Source organism: Eleutherodactylus coqui, chromosome 9, assembly GCF_035609145.1.
Source record: "Eleutherodactylus coqui strain aEleCoq1 chromosome 9, aEleCoq1.hap1, whole genome shotgun sequence".
NCBI lineage: Eukaryota > Metazoa > Chordata > Amphibia > Anura > Eleutherodactylidae > Eleutherodactylus > Eleutherodactylus coqui.
The window spans coordinates 19091356-19112436 of record NC_089845.1 but is presented as its reverse complement, the minus strand read 5'-3'; the positions used below and the strand labels follow the sequence as shown (position 1 = coordinate 19112436).

Sequence of the window (21081 nt, the reverse complement as noted above, 5' to 3'; positions counted from 1 at the left end):
TTACAACCAAGTTCACCTAATTTTCTTAGCCACTCGTAACTTTGCTTACAACAAGGTGGCAGGGATTTGGAAGAGACGCCGTAATTCACGTTGGTCCTGAATAATGGATTCCCACTTCGCAAACTCAAGCGCACAACGCAATTTCTCCTGTGAAGTCGCCATTTTCCTATAAACTGTAAACAAGAAACAACGATGCGGTGTGGAACTTACTGGTATGTCAGAAAAACCTTTGAAGCTTCCTCTTTTGGCCTCATGCACAGGGGGCAAATTGAGCAGCGGATTCCGTGCTTGCCAGCAGGCGCGGGCGATCTGATGCTCAATGTGCGGAGAGTCGTCTCTCCACACACACCAGCGGATTTTATTTGTGGCTGCTACGTGTTGAAAATTAAATCGCAGCTTGCTCTATTTTTAGCGTGGAGTACGCAGGGACGGCTTCCGCTGAAGTCAGTAGAAGCCGTCCCTCCCGCAGCACTTCTGCAATGAGCATCTCAGAAGTGTCGCAGATCCGCGTTATTGCCTAGGCGATGGCACAGGAAGATCTGTACTGCGCATGTCTGCCGGCAGCACATCCGCAGTACAGAAGAAAGTATCTGACAGGTGCGCAGGGTCACCGGCAGCGGGCGTGGGAGAATTCCGTGCGGGCTTTCCTACACAGATTCCGTGCATGCCCATGTGCATGAGATGAGGCCTCACAGTGATGTGTGGATTGTGTACCTCTCTTTTGTAGTTTGTCTGTCATTAAATCCCCAATCGGCTTCTTCTTTAATAACTCTGTATGGTGGAGTTTCGCTGTTACTGGACACAATGTAAATGATAAAATAATCCTCCTGTCCTAAATACCACTTCTCATGCTGCGATGATTCTCCGCTCATGGACAAGGGGGCGGCGTTTTCCATAGCAATGCTACGAAAAGCATGCATTGCATTCCCCGTGGCCGGATTATCACCGCGGGGAACGCAATTCAATAACGCCTGTGGACAAGCAGCCTTAGTTGGCTTTGTAGAAGTCAAAACTTGTGCCAACACTTTGACACAGTTTTAAAAGCGCCCTCTTTTTTTAATTTGTCGGCAAAAGTGTCCAAAAGCATCTAAAAAACACATAGCAGATGAGGTGCAAAGCAGGTAAGACCGTTCGCTAGCGCAATTCACAACAGAAAACTCTTGTATTTTGAACAGTGTGTGCACCCCGTGGAGTAAACGTGTCCCAGGGTGAGAACAAAAGATGCAGGCATGCTGTTAGATAGAAGAAAAGCATGCATGGAGGCATCTGGTGGCAAGAGTCATGGTGAAACGATCAGACAGCCGTGCGGTCACCTGGAGATAGAGGTTTACATTGCTCAAGATATAGCATAATTATGTAGGGACTTCAGTGCGAACAGCTTCACATCATCTGACGTATATCCGTTACAGGCGAGTGCTGGTAACCGCACGGACACATATGCCACTGTACCCATCAGATGAGCAGCAGATACGGGGCTGTGTTACCCATCCGGGCTCAAAGAAACAACTGCAGGGCAGATTTATAAAACTGTCTAAAAGGCAAAAAATACCTGTCTGTTTCCCATACCGACCAAGCTTTTATCTTTCAAAAGTAGAATATGAAATGAAAGCTGAACTGTGATTGGTTGCTACAGGCAACAAAGAGACTTTCCTTCAGAGTTTTATAACCCCTCCCCCCCGTGATTCTAGCCGTCGAACCCCTTAAGTGCCACGGTCACTATGACACACAGCATCTAAGGTGTTTGATGATGCAATCGCCTGCTGTCAGTCAGACCATTGCCGCTGCTAACCACAAATGGGACAAATAAAGCCAATAATATTTTAGAAGATAAGACACCCCCAACTACCCATTCAAAAAAAAACAACACTTTTTATGCAAAACAGGAAAACAAAGCCCAAAAAGGAGGCACTGCCATATTTATAATACAATACATTATTTGAAATGCATGTGGTGTGAAAAAAGGAGAAAAACAAACAATGGTGAAATGGCTGTTTATATCCCCATTTTGCCCATTAAAAAAATGGTCAAAAAATAAGTTATACCCAAAATGATGGAAAAAAACCTACAACCTGTCCCATAAAAAGCAAACCCTTAAATGGCTACATCAGTGAAGAGGAAAATAAAAGTCGTGGGGAGCGGCGACACATTAATTTGTTTAAATTAAACATTAGAGATGACGGAGCATACTTGTCCGAGCTTGATGCTCGTTCGAGTATTAGGGTGCTCGAGATGCTCGTTACTCCATTGAAAGCAATGGGCTGCCGGCGATCGCGGGATGAATTGTCGGGAAGGGCTTAAATATATAAGCACTTCCCTGCAATTCATGCAGAAATGTGTAAAAAAATAAATAAATATATATATATATACACACACACATACTCACCTGGTCCCGGCAGAACGATGTTAGCCCATTGAATTCAATGGAGCCGGCAATACAGCCGGCTCCATTGAAAGCAATGGGCTGCCGGCGATCGCACAATGAATTTTTGGGAAGGGCTTAAATATATAAGCCCTTCCCTGCAATTCATCCAGAAATGTGTAAAAATAAAAAAAATATATATACTCAGCTGGTCCCAGCAGACGGAGTTCAGCGCAGCTGGCGGCAGTCCTCCTGAACTGCTCTGAATAGCTGTGAGTAGTATTCAGCAGCCGGGGATTTAAAATCCCCGCCTGCTGAATGAGCTGCCTCTGATTGGTCACAGCCTGACCAATCAGAGGCAGATCTCACTCACACCCATTCATGAATTCATGAATGGGTGAGTAAATTCTGCCTCTGATTGGCTCAGCGCAGCTCTCAGCTGAATGACAGCAGTTCAGCACCACAGTGCAGGGGACAGCAGGAGAAGACGCAGCTGTGCCCCGGCAGCTGAAGGGAGGTGAGTATCTATTTTTTTTTGTTTTTTAAATCACTTTAATTCATTTCCAGGTATGGCTTATATGTAAAGCCCTTCCCTGAAAAAGAATTCAGGTGTGCCAGCGGACCATTGTCTTCAATGGAGTCGCCGGCAGCAGCAGCGGCTCCATTGAAGAGAATGCCTGCATTGTTATTCTTTTTTACACTAAAATCTTTCTTTTTCAGGTAAGGGCTTATATTTTTAAGCCCTTCCCGAAAATTCATCCCGCGCTCGCTGGCAGCCCATTGCTTTCAATGGAGCCGGCTGTATTGCCGGCTCCATTGAATTCAATGGGCTAACATCGTTCTTCTCTGCCACAGCTGTTACAGCTGTGGCAGAGGAGAACGATAGTTATGCTGACGGGGGGGGGAGGCACTCTTGCCACTATTGTGGCTTAATAGGGAGACCTCGGAGCCTGAAATGCAGCCCTGCATGTTGCTCCTCGCCTGCCCTATCCATTTCTGTGTTTTTTACATGACTTTGGTGATTTGCTAAGATTTTCACAAATGAAAACCTTAGCGGAGCACCAGTCATATACAAAAATGCTCGAGTCACCCATTGACTTCAATGGGGTTCGTTACTCGAAATGAACTCTCGAGCATCACTGAAAGTTCGACTCGAGTAACGAGCACTCGAGCATTTTGGTGCTCGCTCATCTCTAATAAACATGTTTTATTCAGCAAAAATCCTAAAACATAAACCCTATAAATGTGGCACTGCTGCAATCATACAGCCCCAGAGAGAGGACACTAGTGCGCACGCTCCTGGACCCCACTGTATGCAGCAAGCGGTGGTCTTGTAGGCGCATAGCCTGGGAATGCAGAGAGACCGTGTACAAATCCTCCACTCAGGACCCTTCTACTTATTAAGCCCATCACTTAGTTTGCGGGGCTGATCGGTGTTGACAGGTTGTCATAGTAACATAGTATGTCAGGCCAAAAACAAAGACATATGTCCATCCAGTGCAGCCCATAACCTGCCAATGTTGATCCAGAGGAAGGCAATAAAAATTAAAAAAAAAAATGAGGCAGAAGCCAATTTTCCCCATTTAAGGGAAAAAAATCCCTCCCCGACTCCAAGTCATGTAAGTCCTAAGGTCCTTTAACACACAAAGATAATCTTTCAAATAAGCGAAAGATGGAAAGATTTAAGGTCCATTTAGAAAATTATTGCTCAAAAGCCATCTTGTGAGCGATGATCGCTGTGTGCATTTACCCGGCAAGATGATCGCTCAAAAGTCAAACAGCAGTTTGAGTGACAGTTTTGAGCGCTCACTTTGAATAAGCTCTTAAGTAGTTAATTAGCTACTTAAGAACTTATTAGTGTGTAAATGAAGACTCCCGCTGTATACAGGAGACAGTGGGAGCGCTGTCTTCTGTATACAGCTACTGTGTTCTCAGAGCGCTCAGCTGGTATACAGCTGAGTGCACCGAGCGAGTAATGCAGAAGACAGCAGTAGCGCTGCCTTCTGTATGGAGCTGCTGTGTTCTCTGAGCGCTCCAAGCGGGGTATGCAGACGACAGTTGGAGCGCTGTCTTCTGCATACTTCTGCTGTGTTCTCGGAGCGGGATAACAAGCGGAAAAAATACTATCAACGGTATCCGGCTGAGAACTCAGCGCACAGTGCTGATAAGGCTCATCGCTAAAAGTCAGCAATGAGCAAATAGTGCACGAAAAGTACACAATGGCTGCGCGTTTAGATGCAACGATTATCACTCAAAAGACGGCTTTTGAGCGAATTTTGAGCGATAATCGTTATGTCTAAACGGGCCTTTAGCGATGTGTCTGCATAAAGTGTTAGTGGCCATTAACACCATTATCTTCATTCACATCTAAAAGGACCTCTACGAGTTGTTTGCAGAGCCCAGCGTGTTTAAACACAAGCCTAGCCTTGTAAATAGCAGTTGGGACATTCAATTGTTCTCCTTGCAGCTAGTATAAACACGCTGCGGGCAGAACATCCTGCAGTCTTGAAAGATGAGCGAAATGCATTCAAATGGAACAGATTTTCTCAGTCTTCCATCAGCTGAAGACCAGATTTTGTGTAAAGTAAAAGCTTTTGTTCAAACGAAAAGTACAGAATGCCCGCCTTCACATGTAATGATTATCGCTCATTCTTAGCCGTTAGAGGACTTTTGAGCGATAATTGTTGCATGTAAAAGGGCCTCAAGTCACAGCTTTAAAACGTCTGTCTGTTTTTATAAAATAGAACAGAAGTGTGCTTCTCCCAAGATGTAGCGCCCTCCGGGGGGCAGCACTCTCAGCACCTCAATAACAAATATGTAAATTGTTGTGCTAGACAGAAGCCTATTGTGCTTATAGGTAGGTTCAGCCTTGCCTTCAGTCCTCCCTAAACATTACCTCAAGGCTTTAGAATTCTATTTCCCCATCCGTTGCGTTTGTATGTACTGACTGGGAGGGCACTAGAGAAGAAGCAGCCGCTTCTGAGGAGCTTATGAAGTAGTAAGAGATGTAAAAAGACAATACCCATTACATATTGGTTATCGAAAGCGAAAGGACGGCTGAGGATTACATTTTCTTCTTGGTAACATACTTATTCGGCTGCTTTACGAAAGGATGATGATGATGCCCTTTGAAGCAGAAGCCGCACTCTTGCTATAAGAGATTCCTGCTGGATGGCCACATGCCCTTATAGTTCATACTTCCCACCAATTTCCCAAACTACAAACATGGCGACCTGAATGTATATCATCACCTCCACATTCCTATACATTCCCCGTACTGTGCAGCTACGAGGAGAGTCACGCACGGTCCTAAATATGGATTTACATCAAGGAGATGAGCGACTGATGTTGAGCTATGAGGATAAAGCCCCCCGTGGTCCCACTAGTCCAGATTCTAGTGTCAGATCTAGTGTTAGTTGTTGTTGGGGGTAATCTTAATCTGGGGGGTAATTTTATTTCTGTTTGCACTGCAGAACTAAACTCTTCTCAATGAGGGAGTGAATTCTTCCCCAAAATACGCTATAAAACCAGCTTCAACATTCGCACCAAGTGTTGTGGGTTTTGAGGCAGGCTTTCCGTTGCCGATCTGCAGGCCAATGCCCGCTGTGGACGTCTGCTGCAAATCAACACCGCATGCACCCAGCCTTAAAGGGGTTGTCCCGCGGCAGCAAGTGGGGTTCAGCACTTCTGTATGGCCATATTAATGCACTTTGTAATATACATCGTGCATTAAATATTGGCCATACAGAAGTTATTCACTTACCCCCTCCGGTGTTGGCGTCCCCGTCTCCATGGCGCCGACGGAAGCCTTCTTCTTCCTCGATTAGACGCGCTTGCGCTGTGCGGTCTTCTGCTCTGTTGAATGGGGCCGCTCCGGCGTGCTCGCGCCGTACAGGTCTTCTGTGCATGCGCAGACCAGCTCTCCGGGGCGAGCACGCCGGAGCGGCCCCATTCAACAGAGCATAAGAGAAGACAGCGCAAGTGCGTCTAATTGAGGGAGAAGGCGGCTTCTGTCGGCGCCATGGAGATGGGGACGCCAGCACCGGATGGGGTAAGTGTAGAACCTCTGTATGGCCAATATTTAATGCATGATGTATATTACAACATGCATTAATATGGCCATACAGAAGTGTATAACCCCACTTGCTTTTGCGGGACAACCCCTTTAAGGCTCCTCTTTTCTTTACTTAAAGGGGTTATCTGGGACTTTTGATGATCTATCCTCAGGATAGGTCCTCAGTTGTTCATCTGTAGGGGTCCACTGCTTGGGATCCCCGATGATCCGCTGATTCCATAGCCAATTGTTGGAACAGACAGCGCTGGAAGCAGATAGCACTGTCCATATTGCAGTGGCCCAGTTTGGTACTGTAGGCACAGCTCTCACTGAATTAAATTTGCAGTACCAAACAGGGTCTGTGCAACGTTGACAGCGGGCCTGGGAATCAACTGATCGGCGGGGATCCTAAGTCCAGACTCAACTATTGATGACTTTTCCTACGGATGACCTATCCTCAGCATGAATCTCAATACTGTGCTTCAAATGGGGTCTAATAAGTCTACTTCTGGACGCTTTAAGCGTGTTTTCCCACGCCAGCGGTCTAGTGGTCCTTCCAGTCTGTGGTTACACTGCAGTAAAGTGTGCTAATAAAAGCGATGTGAAAATAATTAACCTTTGTAAATCTTATGTAAAAAACAAACTGAAAGGCCTGGCTGAGAAGGATCTTTTTGCGCAGATCACCTCAGTTCCAGAGTTACAATCACCCTCGCATCTGATTATACACCTGCCTGATATACTCTCACAACATCCATGGGAGCAAGTTATCTGTCCACTCCCAACAGGAGGAGGTCTCCGATTAGCCGCCTGCTGGGGTGCTGCTACTCCACGCTCCGCCGGTCCCTTCACACTAAGGTTTGGGATTAGACAGGTAACTGCACTTGTGAGAATACATTAGGAAGCTTCCAGTGAGCCTATTCTGACAGCCCAGACACCGGCGCAGTACTTCCCTTACGGTCATTCAGCGTGCACGAAGGGTTAACCCCGGCACATCTCAGGAGTGGATCAGCCCAAACCAACAGAAAATAGGAAGGCAGCAGACAATTAGTGTTTGTACAGAAAAGCAAAAAATAGGAAAGAATTGGGTCAGATTTACGTGTCCTGGAATCGGCTCCCACCAGTGTATCTGCGCCGTGCGTTACACATTCTGCGCCGTGCGTTACACATTCTGCGCCGTGCGTTACACATTCTGCGCCGTGCGTTACACATTCTGCGCCGTGCGTTACACATTCTGCGCCGTGCGTTACACATTCTGCGCCGTGCGTTACACATTCTGCGCCGTGCGTTACACATTCTGCATGCGTGAAATGCAGTGAAAAGGACCCATTCATTTCTAAGGGGTTATAGTTATATTAGCGCATTTTTTCATGCGACGTGCGATTGCATGAAATAATTCTGCAACACGACACATCGATTAGGACATCACAAGAGCCCACTGAAAGCAATTGGCTTCCATAAATCCCATGACATGTAAAAACCTGCTGATTTTTTGCTCATATATGCACAAAATTAATGTGATTTCGTGTGTGCAAACACGCAGTGTATTCATGTGGCAGAAATGCACTTACACCCCCTATGAGCCCGGCCTAATAGTTAGATCCTGCCCTTCACTGCATTTTGTAGGATATAAATATATATATATAACAGTACACATTTCCAAAGGGAATGGTTCTGCCTCCCTACTGCATGGTGTAACAGATATGAGACACTGCATGGTATTATTACGTGGTTTTCAGGCATAGTTGGTCAGTTGCAGATTACATAGAACAATTTTTGTCAGGGTTTTGGAAGTTCATGCAGTGAAGGGTTAAAATGCACCAAATTTATCAAAATGGCTATAGCTGGTTAAGTCTAGTGTATATTTAGGCGGTTTAGTTTAAAATTTATATTACCAATTAGTAGGGTTTTTTTATTTTAAAAGCTTTTGTGGAAAACCTTTGGTGCACTTTGGTAGGGAAGGTCACATTAGGCCACGCCCTCCTCCCCACGCAGTCACGCCCCTTCTTTGGACTTGGCGATAAAAAGGTGTCTAAACCTTCATAAAAGGGGTGCAGAGCAGTGACACAAATTTATGCCAGAAAACTGGCCCATTTTCAGTACTAAATCAGTTCCATAATTAAACCGTACGGCATCCAGGCTTCAGTACAGACAAGCAACTTGTTCAGGTCACTACTCACTACTTGGTCCATCGGATCACTGGAGTAGTAGCTTTCAGAATGGGTGCAGCGGACCCACACGGGTTTCAGCAGATCTTCATCTTCCTCATCATTCTTGTCCAGCGGACTCTCATCCACAAGTTCCTTGTCTTTCAACAACGTGTAACTATTTTCCTTGCGCGACGACGAACTTTCGGAGGTGGTTTCTTTGTCTTCATCTTCCCATCTTGCTCTCTTACGGTCTCTACTGGGGGAGGAACTAGAATACATATCATAAACGTGTTATTCTTCTAATCAAACATCAGAATTTCACCATAAACACTATAAGGTCTCTGGTGACACGACATATAAGTAAATCCCCGACTGCGCTTCACTAAACAGCGGATGGTTCCGATATTTTGTTATTTAAAGAAGCACCCGGGTCTTTTTTGTTCAGAAGTCCATCACTATAACATGTGAATGAGGCCCAATGTGCAGAGGATCTGATTTGTGGGAGATCCGAAAATCAAGCCGCCCTTAGGGATGCATTAGTGTCCGCAAAATAATTAAAAGCATGTGGATGTCATTTTTTCCCGGCGGGTGGATGGCATGCGCGTGAAAAAAAAAAACAAAAAAAAAAACGCAGCATACTCAATTTTTCTGTGGATCCCACTCTGACGGCTTCCATTGAAGTCAATGGAAGCCATCCGATCCGCGGCACACCCGCAGCTGACACTGTGGATGTGCTGAGCATCGGCGGGAAAGCAGGCGTTAAAAAAATAAATAAATTACTGCTTGTACGTGTGGCACGCCGAGCACATCCGCAGTGCAGAAGAAAGAAGATCCGCCATGGATGGAGAAGATCCCCACCGGCTCCAGACAGGTAAGAAAATATTTTTTAGGCCTCATGGCTGCGGGATGCCCCACTTGGAACACATGCGTGCCCGTGGACATGAGGCCATAATGTTGGAAAAAGATTGGTCTTGGGCGCAATCCCTTTTCTTAAAGAGACACAAGACATATTTCTAAGCTTGACTCCTCTGTTTTTATTAGGATTGAATCCAGCGTACAATAGACGCGTTTCGTGGCCGTTGCGCCCCTTCCTCAGTATTTTAGCTGGGAACACAATGTACATCTAATGAGGACTATGTAGACAAGTAGGGGGGTAATTATATCAGATTTAATTCATAAAGATAAAAAAGCTAAAAGAAATAAGTAGAAGAAAGAAGAATAAGCAAATAAATCAAATAATTAAATAATTAAGGACATCGCTTCCAATTTAATAATTGAGCTAATGAATTGCAGGTCCATATATATAGCAATATAATTAGATACATGGAACGAATATCTAAAATATCCAGCATTATTGGATAATGAAAACTGCAGTTTTTGCCAAAAATAAAATACATTTAAGACACTTAATTATTCAAATAAGTTTAAAATTAAAACATAAGAATAATCAGTATAAAATGTATCAATATATAAAGACAGAATCTACAAAAGACTGTGATATATTCTGGATGGTGTGAGGCCTGAAGTGCAGAGTAGCTTGTATTGGCGGTGTAGATAGCTCACCAGCTGGTACCGCTGGAGCTGCTCCTCCTCAATGCCAGGATGCCAGTTAAAAAGACGCGGGAAACAGACACCCGGAGCTCAGCAGTCCTCCCCCCCCCCCCCCCCCCCCCCGCCACAAGAAGCAGAGCGGACCCCTGTAAAGGCTTTGCGCAGGCGCTGTGAGACTTGTCAGAGTTTAATGCTCCTAATTACATTTTATATAATTACCCCCTATTTGTCAACATATTCCGCATTATATGTGCATTGTGTCCCCAGCGAAAATACTGAGGAAGGGGCGCAACGACCCCCAAAACACGTCTATCGTGCGCTGGATTGATTCTTAATAAAAACAGAGTCACCGAGCTTAGAAATAAGTCTCATGCCTCTTTAAGGAAAGGGATTGCGCCTACTACCACTTTTTTCCTGCATTACTCTATGTATTTGCACATCCTCCTGGGAAGGTGTGAGGTTTCGTGGACTGGCTGCACCTCTCAGACCCGTCAGGGATCAATCAATCTCACTCACTTGTATAGAATAAAGGGAGGAGAAGAGAAAATAAAATTCCCAAAGCAGAACATGGGTTTACAGACGTTGAAGCTCACAAGTACACGCTCCGCTCCCTCTTATGTTTCATCACTATATCATTGACCTCCAGTTCTGTAGCCTTTGTATTCTGCACATGACCAGCACTCTGACCACGCTCCGTGCCCTGCAGTTACTGGAGCCCATTTATGACAACGGTCAGATGAACCCTGTCTTTCTTACACACAGCAACAAATTAAAAAGCACCTTTCAATTTCAAGACAGAATATGAAATGAAAGCTGTGCAGCGATTGGTTGCAAAAAAGGACAGCTTTTTCTTTAAGACAGTTGTCATAAATCTGACACAGTGCTGACTGACCAATCACAGCGATCGCTATGTAGGACCACTGTGATTGGTGCCCTAGTGGCAAGTAGTGATAGGCTGCTAACTATACTTACCTATTCCTCCCCAGGCAGTCTTCTTACCGCATCTTCTTCTCCTGGCTCCTCCAGTCCCCCGGATCCCCTCACTGCAAGCCGGCCAGATCCTCCTCTTCCTTTGACATTATGTACATTCTCAGCATTCTGATTCCTGCAGGTCAGTGTACCCAGTCACTAGTGACGTGGCGTTCACTACCCCTATACGACCACTAGCGGCGATACACGGCACATGTGCACTAAAGCAGGCTGCCAAGGAGGGGTATTCCCTGCTAGACCGGGCACACTGACCTGCAAGAAGGAGAATGCTGGCTGGAGGTGACGTGACTCAGGGACTGGAGGAGCCAGAAGATCTGGTAAGAAGACTGTCTGGGAACGAATAGACAAGTACAGAGTTTTTTTTTTTAACGACAAAACCCCTTGAAGGTCCCCAAAGTTGCCTGACAGCAGGCAGCACAGTACAGTGACTGAGGCGGATTTCAGTGGTCTGTCATTCATACCAATTAATTTAGTGGTTTTACAAATCTTACTTTCATAACTTTACAGCCTCAGATGATTCTTAGGAAGCTTATGCTGTGCATATTCATGTAAGCATGCTCCCTCTGCCCTCCTCCTCCTTCCTGCGGACGTGGATTGACAGGTTTCTCCATAGGCACAATAACCGTAAAGGACCTGCCAATCGGCATCTGGAGGGAGGAGGAGGGCAGGGGGATTGTGCATACACGAAGGTACACGAGTTACACTGGACTGCTCCATGGGCCGCAAAACTTCAAAAGTAAAGTGTGCAAAACCATTAAACGGTAAAAACCACTGAACGGACAGGTAGAAGTGACAGGCCGCTGAGATCAGTGTGTATCCCTGCGCCGTGCTGCTCGCAGCCACAGCACCTATGGGGCCCTAACAGATTCCCTTTTAGCTCAATATTACTTTCAGGGTGCAATCCAAAAACTGTTTCGCGATTCAGACAGAAATCCAAAATGCAAAGAGGCACAAAGCGTTAGGCACCGTCTGAATGCCGCCATAGGTTGATGGAAACTTGTTGTTTGATGTAATGTGGCTGAAAATGTAAAATACAAAAGTACCCATCTGAAACTGATTGCAGAGACTGCGCTGGGGTCCAGCAAGTGAGCGCTGTGCTCGGCAAGTACACACTTATTATATTCTACATGCTATATATGGTATAGAGTACATAAAAAAAGTTAAGTGTTAAATAAAGCAGCACCGTTCACCTTTTTGGCCTCTTCCTATAACTTCTGTCAGGACTTTGTGACCTTCGGCTCTCCCGATGCCTGTGCCGATCCCTTTATAGGGGGAGAAACAATGCTTGGCATTAGCCGAATAGTCTACATGGATATACAAAGACACTGCGGAGAAATACTGTAAGACATCTTGTAGTCAACATCTAAATACATACATAATGTTATAATACAGACTTACTGTAGTGTGAAGGACAAATCCAGAGTGCCCCCCGTATACTCTACACAGATCCCCGGAATTATCTACACATCTACAGTTGGGCGTCCCTCCAATATAATATACAGAGCTGTGCCCTAGTATACACTGTAGGCATGCAGTGGTGGCCATTGGGTGGCTTACGGGCTGGTGGGATGAGGAGAACTGTGCCAGGGAAGGGGCTTCTGTGCCTAATTAATCAACACCTGGTTGGGGGCAGCTGCAATACCGAAATACCCCCTTGTTGCTGAGCCGTTTGTCCACATTCTGGTCCACTGAGACCCAAAGAGAGGTCCACGGAGAGACTTAGAGGGTGAGCTCTTGCCGGCTGAACAGCCACGAGCCTGGCAGGAGAGGACGGCCCCTAGGTGGTGACCCTGGGAGGGTATGAGGTGTTGGACGTTCATGCTAGGTCTTAAGGCACCAGGCCTGTGAGCTGGACAGGATTAGAGCAGGTCATCTGTTATTTAGCAGTCAGACAACCATGAGGTTATTTGTGAGCGCGATGATGAGTAACTGTGTGAAGATTGTGTTAGGATTGCTGCTGATTACAATAAAGGACGGATTACAACGTTTCTACTGCACTTCTGGCCTGGACGCAGTTTACTGCTGTGCGACCATCCATCTAGCGGAGGAAAGATGGTGATCCAATGAGCTAACAACCCCCAAGTTGTCACAGCACATTCAGAGCCCCCTACGCAGTATAGTCACATCCAGAGCTCCCATGCCTTTCCCAGACCCCCCCCCCCCCCCCTCCTGCCGCTAGCAGTCCTATATTATGGAGACAATTGTACGAGCTGGAAGAGTTAAACACAGATGACAGTGATGGCATCTTCTGCTCCCACCTGATGTGAGTCAGGGGAGGCAGTATATACCATATGTACAGGTTAAACACGACAGACACGGCTTGCGCATCATACTATGTCTTAGGCTAGTGCTACAAGGGGACTTTGGACCCGACACACATCACACACCTGAAAAACTACATCACAGCACCGGTCAGCAACATCAAACTAATGGAACAGACTCACAAGTTGCCACCCCCTGGGTCATGGCAATGCTTCACTTGGCTCTAGAAACCATTAGTGATCGGCAGGACTTTTCTACAAACCCCATACAATGCTCCAAATAAGGCTCAATGCACACGGACGTATTTGCTCTGTGGGATCCGGAGTGGGCGTTCGCCTCCAGATCCCGCAGCAAATACTGCCCATAGACATGCTTTGCAGAACGCTTTTCCATGTCCACAAGCGAAAATAAACTTCTATTTTCCGCTCGCGGTGTGAAAATTGCAGCATGTCCTATTCTAGTGCGGGCCTTGCACGGACAGCTTCCAGTGTAGTCAATGGAAGCCGTCCATCCCACGGCGATCCCTAAATGTCAAGTTCGAAATCACTGCGGATCCGCATCATCGCTGGCGCGACATTCTCTGCACTGCGCATGTGCGGCAGCATGCCAGCCTGCAGATCCGCAGCACAGAGAAGAAGACATCGCACAGATACGCGGGGGTCACCGCCGGGGCGCAGGGTCCGATTCCACTGTGAGATCTCGCAGTCAGAATCCGACCCTGCCGTGTGCATTCAGCCTAAGGCCATATTCACATCTGTATTGGGGGTTCTGCTTTCCTGTTCTGTTCGGAAAGCAGGAAAGAGGATTCCCCTGGCCAAACAGAGCCATCTGATGGTACCTAACAGCAGAACGGATGCCATTGACTATAATGGGTTTGCCAGCTTTCCACTCAGCTGCATTTACTGGAAGAAATAGCGCTGCATGCAGTACTTTTTCTTTTGCTATTTTGTGCCGGATCTGCGACAGAACCTCCAAGCATAGTTCCAGCGCAGATGTGAAAACGACCTAAAGCGGACTCATTTCTTAAGAATTTAGTGTATTAAATTTTTTTTACATGTACCGTGTTTCCCCGATAATAAGCCCTACCCCAATTTTCGAGGGAGGTTTGAAATATAAGCCCTTCCATGAAAATAAGCCCTAGCTACACTACATTAAAAAAGCACATCAAAACTCACCTGGCCCGCGGTGTCCGAGTCCCTTGTGCTGGTCTCCGGCGCTGCGGCAGGCTTCCGTGTCTCCTGCGCTGACATATCACTCTCTTTCAGGTGATGGGGCTTTGATTACCCCGCCTCCAGCAAGTGAGTGCTGTGAATCAGAGCCAGCGTTCGATCATTCACAACCATTTGGTGAATGATGTCACTGTTGAGCGTAAGCTATGATTTGCTGAGCTAGCGGCGCTCATGATCCAATCACAGCACTCGCTTGCTGGAGGCGGGGTATTCAAAGTCCCATCACCAGAAAGAGAGTGATATGTCAGCGCAAAGGACATGGAAGCCTGCTGCAGAGCCGGAGACCAGCACGAGGGACTCAGACGCCGCGAGCCAGGTGAGTATAAGCACCCCCCCCCCCCCCCCCCCCAAAAAAAAAACACAGTGCCTCTTTTCGGGCAAAAATTAATATAAGACAGCGTCTTATTTTCGGGGAAACACTGTATTATGATTTCCCTTTACATAAAGAGAATAAAGCTAAACACAATTACAATTACCTTACAAACAGGTACAATTAGTCATTTATAAGGAAGTGGCTAAAACAAAACGAAACTTCCATCATCCAAAAGTACAAACTACAACTTTAATGAATGGTATTCTAAGCTTACCTGTTCCGTTCATAACTTCCATGTCGTGGAGGGGTCCTACCATGAGATGGGGTCCTACTGTAGTCATACTCCGATCTACGCCGACTGCTGTCTTGTCTTCTTGTCCGGTCAGGACTCCTTCCACGATCTCTTCGATCACAGTGTTTTTCGGAACGGTGTCTGTCACTATGGCTATACTCTCTGTGCCTATGGGCATCGTAGTGCTTACCCCGATCTGGTGTCCTGTGATCGCTCTGTGGTTTCTCCGCTGGGTACTGACTGTGACTAGTGTGTCGGTAATGGCTGCTGCCCTGAAAAGAGGCTGAATTCTGTTGGTAGCTACTGAAGTTCGATACTGGCTGGGGTGGAGGTGGCGGTGGTGGAAAAGATTGCGGTGGGTACCCAGAAGGATATACTGGTTGGTAGCCTACATGAGGCAAGGGAGGGGGCATAATAGGTGGTGGTGGCATTAGAGGAGGCACCATGTAAGAGTAAGTGCTTTGTGCAGTGGGAGGACCAGCAGGCGGGGCATTACTTGGTCCGAGTGTAGCTGGAGGGACGGGAGGGAAACAAGGTGGCATTGGGTAACTTTGCCTGACAGGATAAGTTGGCCTGGGCAGACACTGGCTTATTGTACTTTGTGTTGGCAGAGTAACGGGTGGCGGGTAACACATGTAGTCCGGTCTTGGAGGCATATAGCTGGTATTTGGAAGGCTGGAGAACGTAGGCGGTGGAGTACTTTGTGTATCATAGGAGTACTGCCCAGAGGACTGCTGTAACTGGGTGGGCCTCACACTCTGTGGTCGGTAGGTCTGCATGGAAGCTGTCTGACCTCCTCTGGCCGCCGGCTGCCCTCCTCTTCCTGCTGGTAGAGACATTGCCTGAGGGCAGAAGAAGAAAGACTATTGTGTATTTCAAAACAGTAGAAAGTAAGTAAACAAATAGATTTCAGGGTATTAGGATTAACCCCTTAGTGACCAAGCTTGTTGTTTGTCTATTTTCGTTTTTCTCCGCCCTTTTAAAACATCGTAACTCCTCTATTTTTCCATGGACGTCGCTGCATGAGGGCTCGGTTTTTGCGGGACGAGTTGTATTTGTCCATGGCGCTATTTACTGTACCCTATAATGTACTGAAAAACTTTAAAAAGTGGAGTGCAATGGGGAAAAAATGAAATTCCGCCATCTCTCAGTGCGTCTTGCTTCTTCGTCGCACAAACTGCAACATAAATGACCTGATATCTTTATTCTACGGGTCAGTACGATTACTGCGATACCAAACTTAGTTGGAGGTTTTTTTCTGTACTTTTTTTTTTTTTTCAAAGATATTTTATTTTTTTACATTATTTTCTGCCGCCATCTTCTGCGTGCGACAGCTCTTTTATTTTTCCGTTTACATAGTTGTGTGGGGCGCACTTCATGCGGGACGTCTTGGAGTTTTTGTTGGTACAATTTTGGAATATGTGTGACTTTTTGATCGCTTTTTAGTGCATTTGTTCTTGGAGACAGGGTGACGAAAAAAGCTAATTTCTGGCGCTCTTTTTTTTCTTCTGACGACATTCATCATGCGGAGTAAATAATGAGTTACTTTGACGAATTGGACTTTTACGGACGCAGCGATACCAAATATGCATTTTTGTTTTATTATTTAGATTTTTTATTTCAAATATGGCAAAAGTGGGGGAGGGGGCTTTCGGTACTTTTCTTTTAATAATTAGTGAAACTTTATTGTTCTTACTTTTCTTTTTTCCTCAGCCCCCCTGGGGGACCACAACTTGTGATGCTTTGATCGCTTCTGCAGAATGATATAGTGCCATAACATTACATCATTCAGCTATTGGACAGGCAGTCTATCAAGCCACTGCCCTGCTTGACACATAGGTTGCCAATACAGGCCATCAAAAGGTGCATCTGCGGTCGTTAAACTTATCTGGTTGAGCAGTTTTGGAGACCTCGTAAGGCTGGCCTCACAAAACCAATTTGAATTGCGGATTCCGCGATCGGCAGAAGCTCTGCGATAAAACGCGGGCATTGAAGGGCATGCATTTTCAAATTTTCCTTCACACTCGTGGATACGAATTGCATATTACTGTATTTTTCGCTTTATAAGACGCACTTTTCTTCCCCCCAAAGTGGGGGAGAAAAGTCAGTGCTTCTTATAGAGCGAACGTGCCGCTTGTTCGCGCGATCGCAAGTTTAATGCGCAATCACGCGAACATTCGGCCAAAGAAACTCAGAATCAGTTCTCTCTCCTTTGCACTGCTGCCCGCTGATTGGTGGTGAGCGCCGGCGGGAACAACTGTTGCTCCCCTTCCTCCACCAATCAGCTTGACCCCTTCCTCCTATGAGGAAGTGCTGACAGGTCTTTCGGCTACCTTAGTCTCCTGCTGCATCCATCCAATTTTAGAAAGATGTCAAAGCAGAAACGACTAGCATATAAAATCCCTTTTAAACTGGAGGAAGTGAAATACGCCAAAGAACATGGGAGCAGGCAGCTGAGAGACATTTTGGGCCGCCTCCAACTGAAAAAATGATACAGGAATGGAGGAAACAGGAGGAGGAGCTGCAAAAAGCAAATAGAAGTAAGCACACTTTTCGTGGGCGAACTGCAAAATGGCCACAGATAGACGTGGAAATGAAAGAGTGGATAATGCGTCACAGGAAGAACGGATCTTCAGTCTCTACAAAAATGATCATCTTTGAAGCCAAGCGTCTTGCTGCAGGGAAAGGCATTGAGGACTTCACTGGATCCGCATCGTGGTGCTACAGGCTCATGAGGAGATGTGGCCTTGCTACGCACCAAAACTAGGATTGTGCAAAAAATGCCTAAAGAATATAAAGCCAAGATTGTGTCTTTTCATAAATTTGTAATTGATGCAAGAAAAAAAAATGGCTTTGAAATCGGCCAGATTGGGGATATGGATGCAGTCCTGATAACCTGTGATGTTCCATCAAACAGGACTGAAAGGTGCAAAATCCATAACTGTGAAAACCTCAGGACATGAGAACACATTACACGGTTGTGTTGTCCTGCAGTGCAGATGGCACCCAACGTCCACCAATGCTAATCTTCAAAAGAAAAAGCATGCCAAAAGAGGCGATCCCACGAGGCGTCCATGTTCATGAGGATGGATGGATGGATGGATGGATGAAAATATGGATCGAAAAAGTGTGGTCCAGACACCCTGGAGGGCTTCTGAAGACACCTGCCCTGCTAGTACTTCACCAGTTTAGGGCACATATCAGTGAAAACACAAAAAAAATATTTAAAGCAAAGACCCATCTAGCTGTAATTCCTGGGGGCTGACCAGCCAGCTGCAGCCTCGGGATGCTTCTATTAACAAGCCATTTAAAGTGTTCATGCGAGAGGAGTGGAACAAGTGGATGGCTGCAGGGAATCATGACCGGACACCCACTGGGCGGAGGAAAAGGCCCACTATCACTGAGGTTTGTGAGTGGGGGAAAACATCATGGCAGGCTGGGAAGGAGGAAACGGTTGTAGGATCCTTCATATAATGTGGCCTCAGTAATGCCTTGGAGGGTTCTGAGGATGGAGTCCTTTATGAAGATGCTGACACCAGTGATAGGGAGTCACTGAGCTGGAGGAGTTCGGACAGCAGGGAGGAGTTTTGGGGTTTCCTGATGACTAGATGTATTGTTCTAAAATAACAATCTCTGCTCATCTGTTAATTACAGTAATAACAGTTCTTACTGCGGCTGATGACTGACTGCTGTTCATGTTTACACATTATTCTGGTATTTTATTAAATATTTAAGCCCACTTTTTGGTTCAAAATATTTTTTTCCTATTTTCCTCCTCTAAAACCCAGGTGCGTCTTATCAGCGGGGGGCGTCTTATAAAGCGGGGGGCGTCTTATAAAGCGGGGGGCGTCTTATAAAGCGGGGGGCGTCTTATCATCGGGGGCGTCTTATAAAGCGAAAGATACGGTATATAGTAACATAGTATGAAGACAATGTCCATCCGGTTCTGCCTTCACACTAATGAGTAGAGACATGGATGGAAGAGATGGCAGCGCTCTACTTCACCGCGTACCGCGCTCTACTTCTCTGTGGGCAGCGTAAGCAATGCTGTCTGCAGGCAATACATTACGTGCGGGCAGCGATACGTCCATAATGCTGCGACGAAACAGAGCCGAGAGCGTGAGATACGCGGTCAGGCGCAGTATGCTCGCTGCCGTACGTGGCGATAGCCGGCCCATCAGCCCTCACACAGGCCGGTATAACTGTGACCCACGTAGCGTTTTACGCAAACGGTCGTGTGAATGAGCCCCAAGTTTTAGTCCCTGAAGGACTGCATTCTACTCAGGGCTCATTTACACGTATAACGCGTGGCCACACGCGGTGAGGGGGTCGGTGACGGTATATAGAGTGTCATTGGTCCATCCACATTAGTGTGTATACACTGCGCACAACACGTGCCGGGAGATGGCAGCGCGCGCTATTCCTCTGCGTATGCCGCGTGCATTGCCCTATTGTGCTCTAGCAGCAGTACATGCGCAATACGTGGTATATGTGCGGCGTTTAATACGCAACATCGCTATGGGGCAGTAAAAAGAAAGGAACTAGTCACACGGCATGACGGCGTGCGTGAGCCACACGCGTGAGATACGCTGCCGTGTGCGGTGATGGCCGGCTCACACGATGCTAATCGCTGCCTAATACGCGCAGTGTTGTAGGTATACGGCCGTGGGACTGAGCCCTAGACCTTCGATCGCAGCCCATTACACCCTGCAGGAGGCGGGGCCTAGGAGGCGGAGTTACATGGCAGACAGGGAGGACTCCGTCCGGCTGCTATGGGAACCCGTTAGTACCCTGTGATGGCACTGCGGCTTGCCAACGGGTGACAGCGCCTCCCGTCATCTGGTTATATTCTGCAAGTGTTCTGGATGGTGGCAAGTAAGGGGTTAATCTGCCGCGCTCTGCGGTTTCTTCGCACGTGACAGCTACGGCTCCTTCACACTCCCGATCACCATTTTGTGCGACAGCGCTGCTTTTTCCCGCTTAAACATGGCTGACCATCGCGCACAAAAGGCAAGACTTACTAATGAAAAAACGCATCGTGTGAAAAACCGTAAGTCTGCGCTCCGCGGTGCGATAAAGAGGCGGCTCACCGGGGAAACACGGGAGAAGAGAACCGCAGAACGCCCGAGCACGCCGCCATCTGTTTTAATTTCAACATCGCAAATGTGAAGGAAGCCTGAAAATACATAAGCAGCGTTTATCAGCGCGTCCGAGGGCAGGAGCCGGGCCGTCCGCCATAACGAGGAGTGCGTGCGGGTCCACAGCCTGTTCACCAGGTCAGTATAGTCCGTCACTAAGGGGTTAAACGCGCCCTTTACGGACACACCGCGCTGGATCCGGGCGTCTGGAAGAACGTGTATTTGCGATTTCCCCTTCACATTGGCGGATATGAGCCGTGTATTCCACGAGCGGACAAGTCGCGGCGCGCTCTATTCTGCCGCAGAATCGGCACGGACGGCCTCCAGTGATGGCGGACGACACGCAGCCCATTCACAATGAGCAGTGGATGCGGGTACCTGCGGCATCGCTAAGTGAGCGCGGGAAATACAATGGCGCATGATGGACGGCGAGCCGCCGCGGTGATCCACAACACAGGGTGGGGGTAAGCAGGTCACAGTCCGACCCGCTAAGCGCGGCCTGAGGGGGCGTCACACCTGGCGGGAATAACGACGATTACTGCAGCAGAAAATCCGGGGCGAAATTCGCAAAGAAAGCGCTGCAGCCGATCCACGCGGTCCGAGGAGGCGGAGCCGATCCACGCGGTCCGAGGAGGCGGAGCCGATCCACGCGGTCCGAGGAGGCGGAGCCGATCCACGCGGTCCGAGGAGGCGGAGCCGATCCACGCGGTCCGAGGAGGCGGAGCCGATCCACGCGGTCCGAGGAG

General features: G+C 47.3%; 1 protein-coding gene across 1 annotated transcript in view; it reads right to left on the bottom strand.

Annotated features, from left to right (window-relative positions):
• DROSHA (drosha ribonuclease III) overlaps window positions 1-21081 on the bottom strand; it is a 263840-nt gene that overhangs the window by 242401 nt on the left and 358 nt on the right. The window contains exons 2-4 of the mRNA XM_066579186.1: window positions 15180-16039; window positions 12292-12363; window positions 8591-8828 (exon numbers count right to left, since the gene is read on the bottom strand). Of these exons, the coding sequence (XP_066435283.1) occupies window positions 8591-8828; window positions 12292-12363; window positions 15180-16036 (1167 nt within the window). The 5' untranslated portion in view covers window positions 16037-16039. The remainder of the gene's footprint in view (window positions 1-8590; window positions 8829-12291; window positions 12364-15179; window positions 16040-21081) is intronic.